General features: G+C 44.1%; 1 protein-coding gene across 1 annotated transcript in view; it reads right to left on the bottom strand.

Annotated features, from left to right (window-relative positions):
- The window catches only part of itpr3 (inositol 1,4,5-trisphosphate receptor, type 3), a 243,398-nt gene that overhangs the window by 10,703 nt on the left and 209,985 nt on the right, over positions 1-22,710 (bottom strand). Inside the window, exons 55-57 of the mRNA XM_061748450.1 lie at positions 14,631-14,796; positions 6,376-6,536; positions 6,148-6,309 (exon numbers count right to left, since the gene is read on the bottom strand). Coding sequence (XP_061604434.1) covers positions 6,148-6,309; positions 6,376-6,536; positions 14,631-14,796 — 489 coding nt within the window. The remainder of the gene's footprint in view (positions 1-6,147; positions 6,310-6,375; positions 6,537-14,630; positions 14,797-22,710) is intronic.

Raw genomic sequence — 22,710 nt, 5'->3', positions numbered from 1 at the left:
GGAATCACTGGTCTAGTCGTGTTATTTTTGAATATATTTATAGTGTATTTGTTCTTATATAAATATGGCATTTTTTAATTTTTAAAATGGTCTTGGTAAAAATTTACATTCCAACATATTTGTAAACATTTCTAAATCCTGCATTTTGTGTGAATTTTTTAATAGTTTGTGTTTTTAAATTGTTTTGTGTTTTTTATTAGGGCTGTCAATCGATTAATTTTTAAATCAGATTAATCACACTATTGAATTTTGATTAATCGTGATTAATCACCAAATCTACTAAAATTAATACCACATTTGCTTTGAGATGGTATTTCAAACTTGTTGTGTTTCGATGAGAAGAGAGTTCAGTGCTGCACAATATGCAAATTACCTTTGTTTTATCGAAAGTCCCATTGGGGTGACATTTTTATAGCTAAATTTAACAGATGGAGTCTCCTCACGCATCTTTGCACTGGTGTAAGCATTGACCTGCTCACTGACTTTATCGTAACCTTGCACCACCTTTCAGCTATCCATTCGTGGTGAAGGTAAAGGACCTTATGCGATGAAATTAAATTGTGTGATTAATATGCTTGAATACATGAAGAATGCAATATATTTTTGCGACTAATCATATGCATTAACATTAATTCTGACAGCCGTATCTTTGATAAAAATATTTTATATATTCCACTGCTTTGAACAGTCTTTTTTTTGTTTTACATTTTTAGTTTGTGTTTTTATATAATTTAAGCGTTTTAAACATTTTTTAAATAGCCTGTTTAAAATAAAAATAATCTGTTTTTTTTTCAAATTTTGTATAGACTTTTTAAAAAGTATTTTCTTTATGAATTTTTTTTTTTATATTGTAATATATACGTATATAATTATATAAGCCGGCACGGTGGATAGCACATCTGCCTCACAGTTCTGGGGACAGGGGTTCAAATCTGGCCTTACCTGTATGGAGTTTGCATGTTCTCCCCGTGCCTGCGTCTGTTTTCTCCGATTACTACGGTTTCCTCCCACATCCCAAAAACATGCATGGTAGGTTAATTGAAGACTCTAAATTGCCCGTGCCTGGGTGGGCTTTCTGCGGGCAATCCGGTTTCCTCCCACATCACCAAAAACATGCGTGGTAGGTTGATTGAAGACTCTAAATTGCCCGTAGGTGTGAATGTGAGTGCGAATGGTTGTTTGTTTCTATGTGCCCTGCGATTGGCTGGCGACCGGTTCAGGGTCTACCCCGCCTCTTGCCCGAAGATAGCTGGGATAGGCTCCAGCAGCCCGCGACCCTAGTGAGGATAAGCGGTAAAAGAGAATATGGGTGGATGGATGAATAATTATATAATGTATAATGTTAGATAATGTTTATATAATATAGTATAATATAATATAATATAATATAATATATATCTCCATCAATCCATTTTCTACCGCTTATCCGAGGTCGGGCCGCGGGAGCAGCACCCTCAGCAGGGAAGCCCAGACTTCCCTCTCCCGAGCCACTTTCTCCAGCTCTTCCGAGGGGATCCCAAGGTGTTCCCAGGCCAGCCGAGAGACATAGTCACCTCACCAGGGAGGCGTCCTAATCAGATGCCCGAGGCACCTCATTTGACGCCTCTCAATGCGGAGGAGCAGCGGCTCTTCTATGAGCTCCTCGCGGATGCCGAGCTTCTCACCCTATCTCTAAGGGAGAGCCCGGACACCCTGCGGAGGAAACTCATTTCAGCCACTTGTATCCAAGATGTTGTTCTTTCGGCACGAGGTCACGGCTTGATGAAGCCAACAGAACCACATCATCTGCAAAAAGCAGAGATGCAATACTGAGGTCATCAAACCGCACCGCCTCTACGCCTTGGCTGTGCCGAGAAATTCTGTCCATAAAAGTTATGAACAGAATCGGTGACAAAGGGCAGCCTTGGCGGAGTCCAACCCTCACCGGAAACGAGTCTGACTTACTGCCGGCAATGCAGACCAAACTCTGACACTGGAGGTACAGCCTGTATCACACGACTCCACGAGGGACACGGTCGAACGCCTTCTCCACAAAAGTCCACAAAACACATGTAGACTGGTTGGGCGACCTCCCTTGCACCCTTGAGGACCCTGCTGAGGCCAGGACGAAAACCACAGTGCTCCTCCTGAATCTGAGATTCAACTTCCCGACGGACCCTCCTCTCCAACACCCCTGAATAGACCTTACCAGGGAGGCTGAGGAGTGTGATTCCCCTGTAGTTGGAACACACCCTCCGGTCCCCCTTTTAAAAAGGGGTCTACCACCCCAGTCTGCCAATCCAGAGGCACTGTCCCCGATGTCCAAGCAATGTTGCAGAGGCGTGTCAACCAGGACAGCCCCACAACATCCAGAGCCTTTAGGAACTCTGGGAGAATCTCATCCACCCAGGGGGCCTTGCCACCGAGGAGCTTTTTAACCACCTCGGTGACCTCAACCCCAGAGATAGGAGAGCCCAGACTCTGCTTCCTCATGGGAAGGCGTTTCGGTGGAATTGAGGAGGTCTTCGAAGTATTGTCCCCACCGAGACACAACGTCCCGAGTCGAGGTCAGCAGTGCCCCATCCCACTATACACAGTGTTGATGGTGCACTCCTTCCCCCTCCTAAGACGGCGGATGCTGGACCAGAATTTCCTCGAAGCCGTTCGTAAATTGTTCTCCATGGGCTCACCGAACTCCTCCCACGTCCGAGTTTTTGCCTCAGCAACCACCAAAGCTGCATTCCGCTTGGCCAGCCGGTACCCATCAGACGCCTCAGGAGTCCCATAGGACTCCTTCTTCAGCTTGACGGCATCCCTCACCGCTGATGTCCACCAACGGGTTCGGGGATTGCCGCCAGGACAGGCACTGACTACCTTACGGCCACAGCTCCGGTCCGCCGTCTCAGCAATGGACGTGCAGAACATGGTCCACTCGGACTAAATTTTCCCCGCCTCCCCCAAGACGTGGGTGAAGTTCTGCCGGAGGTGGGAGTTGAAACTCCTTCTGACAGGAGATTCTGCCAGGTGTTCCCAGCAGACCCTCACAATACATTTAGGCCTGCCAGGTCGGACAGGCATCTTCCCCCACCATCGGAGCCAACCAGGTGGTGATCAGTTGACAGCTCCGCCACTCTCTTCACCAGAGTGACCACTTCTGGAGAGCTTAAAAGAAGACCTGGAATTAGCAGGTACTGTTGTCACAAGGAAAACAGTGAGTAATGTATAAGTTGTACTTTGCCGACATGGCCTATATGCACGCTTTCGGCAATGCAAGACCGCATTGCTGAAAAAAAAAAAGCATGTCAAAGCTGAAGTTTGCTGAACAACATTTGGACAAGCCAGTTAAATACTGGGAGAATATAGTCCGGTCGGATAATAGAAAAATGTAACTGTTTTGATGCCATAATGCACATCACGTTTGGACGAGAAATAGCACTGCACATCACTTTAAAAACACCATAATAACAGTGAAGTTCGGAGGTGGGAACATAATGGTGTGGGGCTGCTTTTCAGCAAATGCTACTGGTAAACGTCCCATTATTGAAGGAAGACTGAATGGGCAAATGTGCTGAGACATTCTTGAAAAAAATCTGGTGCCATCTATGAGGATGATGAAAATGAAACGAGGGTGGACATTTCAGCAGGATAATGATCCAAAACATACTGCTAAGGAAACCTCCAATTGGTTTCAAAGAAGAAAAAAATAAAGCTGCTACAATGGCCCAGCCAATCACCTGAATCGAATCCAATCGTAAATCTATGGCAAGAACTTAAACTCAAGGTCCATAAAAGAAGCCCACGGAACCTTCAAGATTTGAAGACTACTTGTGTGGAGGAATGGGCCAAAATGACACCGGAGCAATGCATGCAACTAGTTTTCTCCATACAGGCTTGAAGCTGTCATTGAAAACAAAGGCTTTTGTACAAAGTATTAAATAAATTGCAGTTGGCGTGTTCAATATTTTTTCCCTGTGTCATTTCACATTATTACACACAACTTAATTTCAGATTTTATTTGTTCTACTTTCTTTGTATGTATGGATTACATGGGTTGTTCCCAACATCTGGTGAAAATTTCATGTCAATAGCACCTTTGGAAATACACTTAATGATAAAAAAGTTGAATACTTATTTCAACCGCTATATGAGCCCTATGATTGGTTGGCAACCAATTCAGGGTGTACCCCGCCTCTCGCCCGAAGATCGCTGGGATAGGCTCTAGCAAGGCCGTGACCAGTGAGGATAAGCGGTATGCTGGATGGATGGATGGATGGATGGATGGATGGATGGATGGATGGATGGATGGATGGATGGATGGATGGATGGATGGATAGATAGATAGATAGATAGATAGATAGATAGATAGATAGATAGATAGATAGATAGATAGATAGATAGATTTTGACTAACTTGATGCCTCATTGGTAAAATAAGAGTCACGCATGTTATGAACAGAACAAACACGGACCGAACCGAAACAGTCGAACCGAACTGTTTTGACGGGAAGAGGGACAGACAGAAAGAGTGGGCCAAAATATCTCCACAGAGATGTGGAAGACTCATTGCCAGCTAGAAAATGCTTGATTACAGTTGTGACTGGTGAGGATACCCCAACCAGTTAATTAGGTTTAGGGGCCCATTGCTTTTTCATGCAGGGCCAGGAAATTTTGAATAATGATCTTAAACATTAAAGTGGGGAAACTATGCAAAAATATAATAATTTGAGAAGGGGGCCAATACTTTTTCACTTGGACTGTACATCTTGTAAAAAAAAAAAAAAATCATACACCAGAGTACTCTAAGCCATGAATAAATAGTTAACTTTCCCTAATGTGTCCCACTTGTGTGCTTCGACTGAGCCAACCCTATTGCCCCAGTGGCCCGTTGCTTTGGTGAGCGGCGGACAGGGTGTTAACACAACAGTGACAATTTATGAGTCCTGAAAATGGTCTCTGTTTTATTTATGGAACGATAACCCACCCTCCTCTGCCTGGCTACTGGCTAGCATCAACACAGGACTCGTACTTTTAGTGGATAATGACTCGCTCAAGCACTTCAGCAACACACACACACATACGTGGGTAAGCAATGCGTTACGTCTGTGGATGCAGATTCACCATGCTTTATGCGTCCCTGCTCATCATCAAACAAGATCCCTGCATATATACACAGTATATAAATAAATATATATTTGATATTTATATATTTTGCATGTTTTTTCTTTATGTCGGCACAGTGGACGACTTGTTAGCACATCTGCCTCGCAGTTCTGAGGAACTGGGTTCGAGTCCAGCATCGCCTGTGTGGAGTTTGCATGTTCTCCACGTGCCTGTGTGGGTTTTCTCCGGGTGCTACGGTTTCCTCCCACATTCCAAAACATGCATGGTAGGTTGATTGAAGACTCTAAATTGCCAGGAGGTGTGAATGTGAGTCTGAATGGTTGTTTGTCTATGTTTGTGTGCCCTGCGATTGACTGACAACCAGTGCAGGGTGTACCCGGGCTCTTGGCAAGAGTCAGCTGGGATAGGCTGTAGCACGGCCGCGACCCTAGTGAGGATAAGCGGTAAGGAAGAAATGTTTTTTTTTTTTTAAATAATCTGTGGGTTATTTAAATTACTTACAACTGCACCCAATTTAGGAGTTTTTCGAGTCACAAGCTGTCGCTCTATTCTTTGGTTTTTGTGGCGAGCAATAACTTGATTTACGAGTGTGCTTCAGACATTCCACCGCTCGAGAGAAGTGGAAAAAAATATAGCAATAAAGATGGAACTTATTAGTGGAGGCTCAGTACATTTCCAAATCGGTTTTGCAAACATTTCCAACACATACAGTATTGCTTTTGTTTGCGAACTATGCTTCTTGTCATCTGCACAGAACACTCAGTTTTGTGTTCTCTCACATCATATAAATTTCATCTGCACAATGTGTCAAGTATTTCAGGCAGCTTTGTTTTTTGCTAACTACAGATAGATCTAGATCTGTAGAAAGTTAAAAGTGCTATTTTTCCATATTAAATACATACAAAAAAGGTGGTGGTTTTCAAGGGCTGGAACAGATTAATGGCTTTTCCATTTCCTTCAGGAAAAGCTGATTTGAGAAACTAGTAATTAAACTCCTAAGTCAAGGTACCACTGAATGTAGTGAGTCTTATTTCGCTCCTTTGCGTACCTGCTCTTTGAGCTCTGTAAGCTGTGTGGTGAGCGTCAGCACCACTTTCATGGTGGAGTCAAGCTTGTCCTGCAGCATCCTCATCTCGTTCTGCTCGCCGTCACTGTCCGTGACCACAAGCGACATGGCTTGCATGCGGGGGAACCAGTCCAGGTTGTTGTTCTGGAACACAGCAAGCGTTCAGAAAGGCACTCAGCGTCTCAGGGGCGTGACGTACGTCTCTCGTACCTTGATCATCATGGCCACGTAGCTCTCAGGCCCCGTGTAGTCGGTCTTGTTCTTCTCGCGCACCAGAACAATAAAGTACAAGTAGTTCCAGATGTTGTGCTCCAGCTTGATGTGTTCCTCGAACGACACCGTCTTGTTGTCAAACTTGTCTCGCTCCAGACCTAAAAACACAAAGCGCTCCATCACCCACTGTAATGATTAAATACTGAAAGCTGACTCAGTAAAGAGAGTTTTTAAAAATGGATGGACAGTACTTTTCTATTATTCCAGAAGCCAGCTCAAAACCGTTGCCTAATATGTTGCGAGACCGTGACTTTATTAACACTAAGCCGCTCTTGAAAGGCATATCCTTCAACCAAACATATCCAATGACCCTGGTGGCCACAACTCTGAACAGCAAATGAATGTTCCCTCCGGATAAGTGTGGATTTTGTATTTCGGTTGTAAAGTGTCAATGCAATTACTTGAAGGTAAACAAAATATTTGTTACTTGAAATATGCATTAACTTGTTCTGATTTACTTGAGAGTCAGGCTAGTTAATGTGTGTGTATATGTGTAATCCATTACTATTATTATTAGTCATAATTTTGTCATCTACATGGTTTTAGTCGACCAAATACCATAAGATTATAGTCAACGAAAACTCCAGTAAATTCAGTCAACTAAAATAATAAAGTGTGTGAATGGTAATATGTAAACTCTCCGTTCACGTTCTGAAAGTCAATACGTTCACCTAAATCAGCGGTTCTCAAAGTGGTCTACAGGTACCACCAGTGACACGCGGGCTCCCTCTAGTGGTACATGAAGGAATCACTGAATTAAATGTGCCCGATGTTACAGTGGTTAAAGCTTTTTTTGTAAATCCAGTTCAGCACATTTGTAAAACAAATACCGGTATAGTTGTATTTAACGTAAATCCAATATATTTCTAATTAATATTTTAGAACTGTTTTCAAATATTTATGAAGGTACCATTTGGGCGGCACGGTGGCCGACTGGTTAGAGCGTCAGCCTCACAGTTCTGAGGTGCGGGGTTCAATCCCCGTCCCCGCCTGTGTGGAGTTTGCATGTTCTCCCCGTGCCTGCGTGGGGTTTCTCCGGGCACTCCGGTTTCCTCCCACATCCCAAAAACATGCATTAATTGGAGACTCTAAATTGCCCGTAGGCATGACTGTGAGTGCGACTGGTTGTTAGTTTCTATGTGCCCTGCGATTGGCTGGCAACCAGTTCAGGGTGTACCCCGCCTCCTGCCCGATGACAGCTGGGATAGGCTCCAGCACGCCCGCGACCCTAGTGAGGAGAAGCGGCTCAGAAAATGGATGGATGGATGGGTACCATTTGGATGCTCCAGGAGTATGGGGTACCAGGCGACCTGATAAGGGCTGTTTGATTCCTCTATGACTGGTGTTAGAGTTTGGTCTGCATTTCCGGCAGTAAGTGGGATTCATATCCAGTGAGAGTTGGACTCTGCCAAGGCTGCCGTTTGTCATAAATTCTGTTCATAACCTTTATGGATAGAATTTCTAGGCGCAGTCGAGGTGTTGAGGGGGTCTGTTTTGGTGACCTCAGAATTGTGTCTCTGCTTTTGCAGATGATGTGATTCTGATGGCTTCATGAAGCTGCGATCTTCAACTCTCGATGGAGCGGTTCGCGGCCAAGTGAGGAGCAGTTGGGATGGAAATCAGCACATCCAAATCTGAGGCTGTGGTCCTCAGTTGGGAAAGGGGTAGAGTGCCCTCTCAAGGTCAGGAATGAGATCCTGCCCTATGTGAAGGAGTTCAAGTATCATCTCTTGTTCACAAGTGAGGAAAGAATGGATTTGGAGTTTGACAGGATTGGTCCAGCGTCTGCAGTAATGAAGTAATGTCATGGTGAACAAGGAGCTGAACTGAAAGGTGAATTTACAGGTTGATCTACAATGGGTATGGAAGGTTTTCATACCCCCTTACATTTTTCACTCTTTGTTATATTGCAGCCATTTGTTAAAATCATTTACCGTATATTCACGACCATAGGGCGCACCGCATTAAAAGACGCGGTCTCAGTTATGGGGTCTATTTCTGTATTTAACACATACATAAGGCGCACCGTATTATTGGGCGCAGGCATGGTAAAACATACGCTAGCTTAAAACATATGGTAGCATGCCTGCACGCTAAAACAATGTTTTTAAAAAGGCAGCGGGAGCAAAACTGAGTTTGGTTGTACTTTATTGAAGTATTTAACAATGTACTCACGCTATTTTTTTATCAATCCTCATACACATTTCCGTCCTCATCTTCTGAATCCGAAATGAACAGCTGGGTAACTTCTCCAACAAACACGCCGGGTTCCCTCTGGTCATTGTCAGTCAGTCTCGTTGCCGGGGGGCTGTTCAGCAATGATGCCGGCTTTCGCGAAAGCTCGGACAACAGTCAAAGCAGATACCTTAGCCCAAGCATCCACAATCTATTCACATATGGTGCCGTAACTTGCCTGGCGTTGCCTCCAGTCTTAGTTGCACCTGGTTTTTCACAGAGTCACAGATCATCAGGGACGGTGACGCGTGGAAAAAACCATACGGTCTCTTTACATACACCTCAATCAGCCACTCTCTCATTTTCTCCTCGTCCATCCATCCATTTTGATTCGCCTTTACGATACTTCGGCTGGAAACTTTTCTTTAGGCAGCGTCTTCCTCTTAAAAATCACCAGTTTCTGTCCATTACCATGGCAACCAAGCACAACAGTAAAAGCAGACTTCTCGTGCCCTGTTGTGCGTATCGCTACCGTGGTGGTCCCCTTCTTCTCTACAGTGTGGTTCACGGGGATGTCGAAAGTGAGCGAAAGTTGCTGCACCACGGTAGTCCTTGCCCGGATGGATAGATGGCGCCGTTTCATAAAATGAAAGCACGAAGACGGACCTCCTTGAAAATGTTCGATTTTCAATTCTTCTGCAAGCGTTATTGCCCTCAGTCGAATGGTGACTGTAGAGACGCTTCTCATGTCTGTTCTATGATCATTAATCCATTGCTCAAGTTGGTCTTCCAACTCGGGCCACCTCGCCTTGTTTCCACGGAAACTCAGCTTCGTCTTCTTGACTTGGCGAAGCTCGTTTTCCTGCTTCCTCCACTTGCGAACCATGGATTCGTTGATCTTGAATTCTCTCGCTCCTGTTCGATTCCCATGTTACAAAAAAAAATTCTGCTGCACTTAAGGTTCCTCAGAGCACAGTGGCCTCCATAATCCTGAAATGGAAGATGTTTGGGACGATCAGAACCCTTCCTTCTCTCGGGGTAATCTTTGTAGGCCGGCCACTTCTGGTAAGGTTCACCACTGTTCCATGTTTTCTCCATGTGAGGATAATGGGTCTCCCTAAGGTTCGCTGGAATCGTAAAGCTTTAGAAACGGCTTTTGTAACCCTTTCCAGACTGATAGATGTCAAATACTTTATTTCTTGACAGTTCTGAAATTTATTTGGATGGTGTCATTTTGTTGCAGATTTTTTAGATCTTTTGTCTGCCTTGATTTTCTCAGCACAGATTCTTTTTAAGTGATTTGTTGATTGAACAGGTCTGGAAGTAATCAGGCTTAGGTGTGATCACATCAGTGAAAATTAACCAAAAACTGATTAGCCATTGAGTCACTGATGGTGTAGTGGTACACTCGCCTGACTTTGGTGGAGGCAGCGTGGGTTCAGTTCCCACTCAGTGACGGTGTGAATGTGAGTGCGAATGGTTGTCCGTGTCTATATGTGCCCTGTGACTGACTGGCGACCAGTTCAGGGTGCAGTCCGCCTTTCGCCCGAAGTCAGCTGGCATAGGCTCCAGCGCCATGCAACCCTAACCAGGATAAGTGGTGTGGAAATGGATGATTAGCCATTATTATTTCATGATTTAACAAGGAGGGTAATTACTTTTTCACAACGGGCCAGGTAACTTTGAATCTTTTTTTTTTCCCTTAATAAATGATATCAGCATTTAAAAACTGCATTTTAAGTTAACTTGGGTTACATTTGTCTGATATTTGTATTTGTTTGATGATCTTAAACATTCAAGTGGGGAAACGATACAAAAATATCAGTATTTGAGAAGGGCTCCAATACTTTTTCACGGCACTGTATGTATGGATATTATAAAATATGGATATTGTTTACATTATTGTATATGGATATTTTATATTTATATAATTACAGTGGGGCAAAAAGCATTTTGTCAGCCACCAATTGCGCAAGTTCTCCCACTTAAAAACATGTGCGAGACCTGTAATTATCATCATAGGTATACCTCAACTATGAGAGACAAAATGAGGAAAACAAAAATTCAGAAAATCACATTGTCTGATTTTTCAAGAATTTATGAGCAAATTATGGTGGAAAATAAGTATTTACCCAATAACAATAGTTCATCTCAATACTTTATTATATACCCGTTGTTGGCAATGACAGAGGTCAAATGTTTTCTTTAAGTCTTCACAAGGTTTTCACACACTGTTGCTGGTGTTTTGGCCCATTCCTCCATGCAGATCTCCTCTAGAGCAATGATGTTTTGGGGCTGTCGCTGGGAAACACAGACTTTCAACTCCCTCCAAAGATCTTCTATGGGGTTGAGATCTGGACCCTTGAATTGCTTCTTATGAAGCCACTCCTTCATTGCCCCAGCGGTGTGTTTGGGATCATTGTCATGCTGAAAGACCCAGCCACGTTTCATCTTCAATGCCCTTGCTGATGGAAGGAGGTTTTCACTAAAAATCTCACGATACATGGCCACATTCATTCTTTCCTTTACACGGATCAATCATCCTAGTCCCTTTGCAGAAAAACAGCCCCAAAGCATGATGTTTCCATCCCCATGCTTCACAGTAGGTATGGTATTCTTTGGATGCAACTGAGCATTCTTTCTCCTCCAAACACGACAAGTTGAGTTTTTACCAAAAAGTTCTATTTTGGTTTCATCTGACCATATGATATTCTCCCAATCCCCTTCTGGATCATCCAAATGCTCTCTAGCAAACTTCAGACAGGCCTGGACATGTACTGGCTTAAGCAGGGGGACACGTCTGGCACTGGAGGATTTGAGTCCCTGGCGGTGTAGTGTCTTTGTTACTTTGGTCCCAGCTCTCTGCAGGTCATTCACTAGGTCCCCCATGTGGTTCTGGGATTTTTGCTCAACGTTCTTGTGATCATTTTGACCCCACGGGGTGATATCTTGCGTGGAGCCGCTGATTGAGGGAGATTATCAGTGGTCTTCTATGTCTTCCATTTTCCAATAATTGCTCCCAAAGTTGATTTCTTCAAACCAAGCAGATTCAGTCTTCCCAGCCTGGTGCAGGTCTACAATTTTGTTTCTGGTGTCCTTTGACAGCTCTTTGGTCTTGGCCATAGTGGAGTTTGGAGTGTGACTGTTTAAGGTTTTGGACAGTTGTCTTTTATACTGATAACGAGTTCAAACAGGTACCATTAATACAGGTAATGAGTGGAGGACAGAGGAGCCTTAAAGGAGAAGTTACAGGTCTGTGAGAGCCAGAAATCTTGCTTCTTTGTCGGTGACCAAATACTTATTTTACAGAGGAATTTACCAATTCATGAAAAATCAGACAATGTGATTTTCTGGATTTATTTTTTTCCCGTGCCTCGATTGCCGAGGCGGCCAACTGGAGCTGTGGCCGTAAGGTAGTCTGTACCTGTTGTGGCGGCAAGCCCCGAACCCGTTGGTGGACACCAACGGTGAGGGATGTCGTCAAGCTGAAGGAGTCCTATCGGGCCCTTTTGGCCTGTGGCACTCCTGAGGGAGCTGATGGGTACCGGCTGGCCAAGTGGAATGCAGCTTTGGTGGTCGCTGAGGCAAAAATTCGGGCGTGGGAGAAGTTCGGTGAGGCCATGGAGAACGACTTCGGGCCGGCTTCGAGGAAATTCTGGTGGGGAGAATATTTCGAAGACCTCCTCAATTCCACCGATACGCCTTCCCATGAGGAAGCAGAGCCTGCGGTCTCCTATCTCTGGGTTTGAGGTCACCGAAGTGGTTAAAAAGCTCCTTTGGTGGCAAGGCCCCAGGGGTGGAAGAGATTCCCCCGGAGTTCCTGAAGGCTCTGGATGTTGTAGGGCTGTCCTAGTTGACACACCTCTGCAACATCGCGGGGACATTGGGGACAGTGCCTCTGGATTGGCAGACTGGGGTGGTGGTCCCGTTTTTAAGAAGGGGGACTGGTGGTTGTGTTCCAACTACAGGGGGATCACATTCCTCAGCCTCCCTGGTAAGGTCTATTCAGGGGTGCTGGAGAGGAGGGTCCGTCGGGAAGTCGAATCTCAGATTCAGGAGGAGGAGTGTGGCCGTGGAACAGTGGACCAGCTATTCACCCTTGGTAGGGTCCTCGAGGGTGCACGGGAGTTCACCTAACTGTTTTGTGGACTTGTAGAAAGCGTTCGACCGTGTCCCTTGTGGAGTCCTGTGGGGGGTGCTTTGGGAGTATGGGGTACCGAACCCCCTGATATGGGCTTTTCGGTCCCTATACGACCGGTGTCAGAGTTTGGTACGCAATGCCGGCAGTAAGTCGGACTCTCTTCCAGTGAGGGTTGGACAAGGCTGCCCTTTGTCACTGATTCTGTTCATAACTTTTATGGACAGAATTTCTAGGCGCACCCGAGGCGTAGAGGGTGTCCAGTTTGGTGGCCTCAGTATTGCATCTTTGCTTCTTGCAGATGATGTGGTTCTGTTGGCTTCATCGGGCCGTGATCTCCAACTCTCACTGGAGCGGTTCGTAGCCGAGTGTGAAGCGGCTGGGATGAGAATCAGCATCTTTAAATCTGAGAGCATGGTCCTCAGTCGGAAAAGGGTGGACGTGACATCTCCAGGTCGGGGATGAGATCCTTCTCCAAGTGGAGGAGTTCAAATATCTTGGGGTCATGTTCACAAGTGAGGGAAAAATGGAACGTGAGCTCGACAGGCAGATCGGTGTAGTGTCTGCAGTGATGCGGACTTTGTATCGGTCCGTTGTGGTGAAGAAGGAGCTAAGCCGAAAGTCGAAGCTCTCTATTTACCGGTCGATCTACGTTCCTATCCACACCTATGGTCACGAGATGTGGGTCGTGATCGAAAGAACAAGATCCTGGATACAAGCGTCCGAAATGAGTTTCCTCCGCAGGGTGTCCGGGCTCTCATTTAGAGATAGGGTGAGAAGCTGGGTCATCCGTGAGGGGCTCAGAGTAGAGTCGCTGCTCCTCCGTATTGAGAAGACCCAGATGAGGTGGCTCGGGCATCTGTTTAGGATGCCTCCTGGACGCCTCCCTGTTGAGGTGTTCCGGGCACGTCCCACTGGGAGGAGACCCCGGGGACAACCCAGGATACGCTGGAGAGACAACTTCTCTCGGTTTGCCTGTGAACGCCTCGGGATCCCCTCAGAAGAGCTGGAGGAAGTGGCTGTGGAGAGGGAAGTCTGGGTTTCCCTGCTGAAGCTACTGCACCCGCGACCCGACCTCAGATAAGCGATGAAAATTACAGGCCTCTCTCATCTTTTTAAGTGGGAGAACTTGCACAATTGGTGGCTGACTAAATACTTTTTTGCCCCACTGTATATGGGTGTTATTATGCAAGGATATTACATATTGATATTATTATGTATGGAAATTATAGAATATTAATATATATATTATTATATAGAGATGCTATTATATCATTATATCATTAAATATAGATATTAGTATATATAGATATTATACTGTACATGGATATTGTCTGACATTGATGTGCATGAAATAATCCATCCATCCATTTTCTGAGCCGCTTCTCCTCACTAGGGTCGCGGGCGTGCTGGAGCCTATCCCAGCTGTCATCGGGCAGGAGGCGGGGTACACCCTGAACTGTTTGCCAGCCAATCGCAGGGCACATAGAAACTAACAACCATTCGCACTCACAGTCATGCCTACGGGCAATTTAGAGTCTCCAATTAATGCATGTTTTTGGGATGTGGGAGGAAACCGGAGTGCCCGGAGAAAACCCACGCAGGCACGGGGAGAACATGCAAACTCCACACAGGCGGGGACGGGGATTGAACCCCGCACCTCAGAACTGTGAGGCTGACGCTCTAACCAGTCGGCCACCGTGCCGCCGCATGAAATAATAGTTTTACTTATTACTGGAATGTGAATCTCAAAATATGGTATACATTTACTTTTGTAAAAATGTGTAGTATGACTTCATGTACAGTTATCAAAAGATGAACATAACAGTATTAGTGTATAAATGTGATGAATATGATTGAATGTACGGTGTGGACTGACAGCAGATGAAACAGGTGGTCTTCAGGATCTCCTCCTTCTTCTGCTTCTCACTCCTCAGGTCAGCAAAGGTGTCGATGATGACACCGAAGATGAGGTTGAGGACAATGATGATGACAATGAAGTAGAACAACAAGTCATAAACCACGCGGGCAGGAAACAGGGGCTCCTGTACACACATGCAGGAATATATGAGGTGCCATCAGACAAAATTCAGGATTTCTGCTCATATTGATTATGGAAAACCTCTCACATACATCACTGAAACGCTCGTACACACAGACAGACACTCACACAGTCACTACTGAAATGCTTTCACATAAACTCCTGAAATACTCTCACATTCACGACAGAAACGCTTTTATAGTCACTACTCAAACACTCATACACAATATGGAATATTCTCACACTACTGAAGATGAGAACATTTCAGTCTTACTGTATATGCGAGAGGATTTCACTTACAACGGAAGGTGTTTCAGTAAAAATTCATATTTTGGGGTTTTCAACAAAAATGCGCAGGCAAGTATTTAGGGTAAGCAAGTTGCTTAACTGAAGCAGCAGCGCATGTTTCAGTAGTGTGTGTTTCAGTAGTAAGTGTGAAGACTGTTTCAGTCATGTAAGTGAAAACATTTCAGCAGTGTGTGTGAGAGTAGTGTACGCAAGTAAGTGATTGCATATCAGTGGTTCGGCCTCCGATATGCTGGGGCAAGAGGAGGCAGTGCTCTCAAATGCCATGCCCCCTCAAATCAAATCCGCGCATGCTGTCTCAACTCTGTCGCCTCCAGTTCATGCTGTGTTCTGGCTGTCTGTGATCTACTGTACATTTGCAGTACATGGCCACAAGGTCATTTATTGTTCGAGGAAATGTGTTCATCTTTATAATTTGTCTTCATTTATGCATCGGTATCACAGGTAACGCCTTGTGGCAATCGTCAAGTTAGAGTCCGCCACTGGATGTGATGTAATTCCATCCATCCCTTTTCAACACCGCTTCTCCTCATACGGGTCGTGAGTATGCTGGAGCCTATCCCAGCTAACCTTGGGTGAAAGGCAGGGTACACCCTGAACTGGTCGCCAGCCAATCGCAGGACACATATAAACAAATGACCATTCACACTCACATTGACACCTACGGACAATTTAGAGTCTTCAATTAACCGAGCATGCATGTTTGTGGGATGTGGGAAGAAACCGGAGTACCCAGAGAAAACCCACACAGGCACGGGGAGAACATGGAAACTCAACACAGGCGAGGCCGGATTTGAACCGTGATGTAATTTTGAGTTTCAAAATTAGAGTAACAACTGGAAGTGCTCTTTTTGCTGCTTGAATGTTGCTGGCTTAACATCGTTTCAAGAGAATAGGTTAGATTACAATAGAATAGAATGCCTTTAGTTGTCACTATACAAACAAAATGTGCTTTGTAAAGTGTACTTATTGATCCCATGTTATGTGTGCTTGCCTATTTGTACTTTATGGTCTTTCGCTCTTAGAAAACCACACTCACACAACTAAACATACAACCCCAATTCCAATGAAGTTGGGACGTTGTGTTAAACATAAATAAAAACAGAATACAATGATTTGCAAATCATGTTCAACCTATATTTAATTGAATACACTCCAAAGACAAGCTATTTAATGTTCAAACTGCTAAACTTTATTGTTTTTAGCAAATAATCATTAGAATTTTATGGCTGCAACACGTTCCAAAAAAGCTGGGACAGGGCCATGTTTACCATTGTTTTCATGTTTTCTTTTAACAACATTAAATAAACGTTTGGGAACTGAGGACACGAATTGTTGAAGCTTTGTAGGTGGAATTCTTTCCCATTCTTGCTTGATGTACAGCTTCAGCTTTTCAACAGTCCGGGTTCTCCGTTGTCATATTTTACGCTTCATAATGCGCCACACATTTTCAATGGGTGACAGGTCTGGACTGCAGGCAGGCCAGTCTAGTACCCGCACTCTTTTACTATGAAGCCGCGCTGTTGTAACACGTGCAGAATGTGGTTTGGCATTGTCTTGCTGAAATAAGCAGGGGTGTCCGTGAAAAAGACGTTGCTTGGATGGCAGCATATGTTTCTCCAAAACCTGTATGTGCCTTTCAGCATTAATGGTGCCTTCACAGATATGTAAGTTAACCATGCCATTGGCACTAACACAGCCCCATACCATCACAGATGCTGGCTTTGGAACTTTGCGTCCATAACAGTCTTTTCCTCTTTGGCCCGGAGGACACGACGTCCACCATTTCCAAAAACAATTTGAAATGTGGACTCGTCAAACCACAGAACACTTTTCCACTTTGCATCAATCCATCTTAGATGAGCTCGGGCCCAGAGAAGCTGGCGGCGTTTCTGAGTGTTGTTGATAAATGGCTTTTGCTTTGCATAGTCGAGTTTCAAGTTGCACTTACGGATGTAGCGCCAAACTGTATTTACTGACATTGGTTTTCTGAAGTGTTCCTGAGCCTACGTGGTGATATCCTTTACACATTGATGTCGGTTTTTGATGCAGTGCCGCCTGAGGGATCGAAGGTCACGGGCATTCAATGTTGGTTTTCGGCCTTGCCGCTTACATGCAGTGATTTCTCCAGATTCTCTGAACCTTTTGATGATATTATGGACCGTAAATGATGAAATCCCTAAATTCCTTGCAATTGTACTTTGAGGAATATTGTCCTTAAACTGTTTGACTATTTTCTCACGCACTTGTTCACATAGAGGTGAACCTCGCCCCATCTTTGCTTGTGAATGACTGAGCAATCCAGGGAAGCTCCTTTTATACCCAATCATAGCACCCTCCTGTTCCCAATTAGCCTGTTCACCTGTGGGATGTTCCAAACAGGTGTTGGATGAGCATTCCTCAACTTTCTCACTTTTTTCCCCACCTGTCCCAGCTTTTTTGGAATGTGTTGGAGCCATAAAATTCTAAGTTAATGATTATTTTCTAAAAACAATAAAGTTTATCAGTTTGAACGTTAAATATCTTGTCTTTGTAGTGTATTCAATTAAATACAGGTTGACCATGATTTGCAAATCATTGTATTCTGTTTTTATTTATGTTTAACACGTACCAACTTCATTGAAATTGGGGTTGTATATGCACAAAGAGACAAGGATTGTAGTCAAGGAAAAAAACTGAAGTACAGGAGAAAAAAGTATTTTCATGAGTGTCCTACAGAGGGTTAAGCTATTAATTTGTGTACTATTGTTCTTCAAGCGGTCCTGTTCATGTGATTTTGTGCACGGGTGATAACGTCACAGTGGCTGGACAAGCACAGCTTGCAATGCAGTTGGTAGAAGATAGCGTGTGTATACGATTATACATTTGTTCGGCTGTGTGCTTTAATGACAAGTGAGTGGCGACAAGTATTGTACGCATGTAAAAGTGCCCTGTTAACAATAGCCAGTAGCTGCTATACCGGAGTGAGTTACTCGTGTTTTATTCGACATTATGTAGTGAAAGATACCGTGAAGCAATCAATAAGTTAGTGGGCGCTCCTGTGTACGAAAGTCTGAAAAAGCACACAGCTGTGCAGTTTTGTGGCTGCACGCATTCTCCTGTCCACTTAAATCTGTCATTTACGCACCCTCATGCCAGATACGTACTCTGGATCAAGAGACCCTAAAATGACACACCTGGCTCATAACGCTCACCAACTGTACATTCACCAACTGGCCAGTGGCAATAATGTGTCCCTACCACATTACGCCGATGGCCGAACGTCAACATATCGTTTCATATTAAATAATATGAATAATCATAAAAAACATCTGCACTTTTTTTCACCTGCAAGGAGCTTTTCCACTGCCATTGGCTGGTCATAAGTTTAGGGCGTACCCTGCCTCTCGCAGGGTACGCGATATCCTCTTTGATATGCTGATGCGCTTCTATTTGAATTAGAAAGATTTATTACAAATACCACACACGCAACATTTACGCATGAACCTTTATCTCACAGGGCTGAGTGTAGGTTACTGTATGAACACTTTTGTTATGAGTTCTAAAAATACATGGTATTAAGCTTGTGGGGTGATCATAGTCAGCCACATGTCCTCCCATCACGCCTGAGAGAGCAGCGTCACCCATGATTGCAGCAATTCTCTCCTCCAACGGGGTGAGGCCCTCCGCGCCGGTTCTGACGCCTTTTTTTGGCCACGCTGTGGCGGTGGGCAGCTGTCGTCCGCTTCACATCCACCTTAATGTCTGACCACTTCTTTTTTAGTTCAGCGTGTGCGCGCTATTCTGTCTCCACAGCATTGACAGCCGCACACGCGCTGTCCGACAGCGTGCCAAAGAGGATTTTCTTGTGTGCCTTCACTTCATTGAGCAACTTCACATTCAGAAAAAATATTTCTCTTCATTACCTTGCTCATTTTCCTTTTTTTCTGATCATGCGGAGATCGGCATCTCAGGTGCAGGGTTCATTTAAATTTGATTTGCATATTCAAATATGGGCGTGGACAGGGAGGAGTCGGCGACTCCAACATACGCTCATTTCCACATTGATTGAAATGTATGAAGGAAATGTGCTTGGATTCATGAGTTTCATACATCTAAATATTTTTGTGCGTACGACGTTTTCTGGATTTGAACGTACGCCATGTTTTGGAGGAAATCCACGCAAGTCTTTGTACATGAGGCCACAGGTCCGTGTCGGAGTGGTGGAAATTGGCATGTGCGAAATGGTAAAAATTTTTTTTTAACTTTTATTAAAGATCTAAATATCCCTCAGTTAAAAGGTCAGAGGACAAATATTTTAATTTTTTTTTTGAAAACTCTGGAACCCCTTTAAAAACCACCACTGCCATTTTGAAGTTATTATACAGCAGATATACAGCAGTTAAATCGATAAATGTGATGCAGAATGTGCCTTCTGCTTTTTGCATCCTGTGCCTTCCGGTCTTCGTCTCTTTGAGATCGCTGTGACATCCTGTTCATTCGGCGTTCTGTGCTATTGTTCCATGCTGTTTTTCCCGTCCTTGTATATTTTTTTGTCATATGATTTAAAGATGTCATGATGGTTTATTGTGTGGCATTAGGTTGTACAAATGGTTCAGGCAGCGGCAAGAGTTTTTTTTTTGGGCTTAACAAGTGAAAAAGGAATATGTGACCAGTGGATAGGGAAAGTCAATCGGCAGGGGAAGAAACTTGGTCAGCTATGGGTGCCTAGCAAGCATTCCAACCTGATCACTTCGAACTGGCGTGTTTTGAGAAAGGCTTAACAGAAAGCATTGCATACAGAGGCAGAGGCTGAAACCAGCTGCGGTGCCAACTATTATTCCTACGGCCATTGGGACCTCAACCGCCAGCAACAGAGCTAAATCTCGCAACCGCCACGGTGCAGCAGCGAAGCGGCGCAGACAAGAGGTGAGCATTTCCTTGTATATACCTACAACTCTATTATGGTTACTACACACTGGGGAGTTGGAAAAAAATCTAAATCCTCCTCCTCCTCATATTCCAACACGTTGCTCGCCATTGTGTATAGTGCGCTGTTAGGCAATTGCAACGTCACTTCTGATAGCCCTTGCGGTGGATAGAGTAACCACAACCCAATGTTTTGAGCTTCAGGTATGTTTGGGGAGGACTCAATATGTGTCATAAAAACCAAATTTTTAGCTAAACTATGGTTGAAAACTTGCTGGAAGTTACGTGCATGTATTACATAACATAAACAATTTTAACTGACCCCATAACATCTTTGTCATCTGACCTTTAAATACAGAAATTAAAGACGGTCTTTAACCATCACATAATTACATAATGCTTTTTAAAAAACGCTATCAGGACGAGCGCCTGGCCTGGACGGAATCTCCGTTGAATTCATTGAACATTTATGGCCAATACTAGCACCTCTATTTTTTCAGAACAGTCAAGGAGATAAACGATAAAAGTCAAATAAGTAGCCATATGAACACAGCTTCAATTAAATTACTACTAAAGTCAGGCAAAGACCCCACTCTCCCGATTAATTATTGGCCCTTATCACTGATTAATGTATATATCAAGATTATCTCGAAAGTCCTTGCGGCGATACTTGAAAAGGTACTCCTGTCGATAATCCACTATAACCAGACAGCATTCATTAAAGGTAGAAGTTCCACAAACAATGTCAGAGGCCTATTAAATTGAATAACCATGTCACAGCCTAAAAATCTAAAAGCAATCATCATGTCACTTGACGCAGAGAAAGCTTTCGATAAAGTTAACTGGGCTTTCCTGTTTTATACATTGGGTAGCAACTTTATTCAACTCGCCGAAAGTGTCAGTCACCACGAATAGGATCATATCACAAGGTTTTACGCTACAAAGAGGAAGCAGACAAGGATGTCCACTTTCACCAGTGCTATTTGCAATATTCAACGAACCTCTTGCTCCCGCTATACATCAGAATGCTAATATTAAAGGTATCTGCTCGCCAGTAGAGCTGTGACGTTCACGAACGAACCGAATCTTTTGAACGACTCATTAACATGACTGATGGGAACCGAGTCGCGTTTGGTTGGGAGCCGTTCTTTTTTTTCTCTCTCCCTGAGTTCACAGATGCTCACACAAGATCCTCCTTGCTCCTCCACTGAGTGAGCCGGAGAGAGTATGGGGAGGAGCGCTGATTTCATCTGCAAATATTGCATGAGTTGTGCACGCTCCCTTCACGGAGAGTGCCTCAGTGAAAAGAAAAAAACTCTCAATTGGTTTCAAAGAAAAAAAAATAAAGACGCTAGAATGGCCCAGCCAATCACCTGACTTGAATCCAATCGAAAATCTATGGAAAGAAGTGAAACTCAAGGTCCATAAAAGAAGCCCACAGAACCAAGATTTGAAGACTGCTTGTGCGGAGGAATGGGCCAAAATCACACCAGAGCAATGCATGCGACTAGTTTCTTCATGCATGGGACATCTTGAAGCTGTCATTGCAAACGAATGCTTTTGTACAAAGTATTAAATGAATTGCAGTTGGCGTGTTCAATACTTTTTCCCTGTGTATTTTTACATTATAACTTATTTTTTTAGCTTATTTGTTCTACTTTTTGTATGTATGGATTACTTGAGGGCGGCACGGTGGACGACTGGTTAGAGCGTCAGCCTCACAGTTCTGAGGACCGGGGTTCAATCCCCGGCCCCGCCTGTGTGGAGTTTGCATGTTCTCCCCGTGCCTGCGTGGGCTTTCTCCGGGCACTCCGGTTTCCTCCCACATCCCAAAAACATGCATTAATTGGAGACTCTAAATTGCCCGTAGGCATGACTGTGAGTGCGAATGGTTGTTTGTTTGTATGTGCCCTGCGATTGGCTGGCAACCAGTTCAGGGTGTACCCCGCCTCCTGCCCGATGACAGCTGGGATAGGCTCCAGCACGCCCGCGACCCTACTGAGGAGAAGCGGCTCAGAAAATGGATGGAGGGATTACTTGAGTTGTTCCCAAAATCTGGTGAAAGCTTCACGTCAACAGCACCTTTGGAAATATATGTAAAGAGAAAAATGGTGATGTGTTCAATACGTATTTCAGCCGCTATATGCCATTGAGTATTGCTACAGTATATTACCTATCTATATGTGTTATTATGGCGTGTTTGTGTAAATATTGGTTATTTGAAGGTAAATCTCTCCAGTTATCCAATGCTAATTTAAGATAGCCCGTCAATAGGGTTTTCCATCGACTGTGTTAGCATTAGGCTGGCGATTTCAAAAACAATGTGTCTTGTATTTAAATATACAATGTGTGTAATTCTTTTTGTTTCGTTTTTAGTTTTACAGTAAACTACAACTGGGGTGTCAAATAGTTTAAAGCACACTCAGGGAGTGCAAAATAACATACTGTACGTCACAGACTTGCTGCAAGCAACTCAGGGTATGCGGTTACAGTCCTGTAGCTTTGTGTGGCATAGAATGTCCATCCATCTGGTTTGATTGTGACTGATTCAGCCTTCACTTTCGCTGTGTTTCTTCCTCTCTAACGCCCTCGCGTAGTTGAACTAGCAGTATTAGCCTAGCCAGTCGCAAATGCCATTTGAATCTTGAACAGATGTAATTAGTGTTTTGTCTTACGTTGAATATGGTTTGTGAGAAATTTTCCT

This window comes from Phyllopteryx taeniolatus, chromosome 1 (genome assembly GCF_024500385.1).
Source record: "Phyllopteryx taeniolatus isolate TA_2022b chromosome 1, UOR_Ptae_1.2, whole genome shotgun sequence".
Lineage (NCBI taxonomy): Eukaryota > Metazoa > Chordata > Actinopteri > Syngnathiformes > Syngnathidae > Phyllopteryx > Phyllopteryx taeniolatus.
Note: the sequence above shows the minus strand (reverse complement) of the source record. Positions and strands in the feature narration are given on the sequence as shown.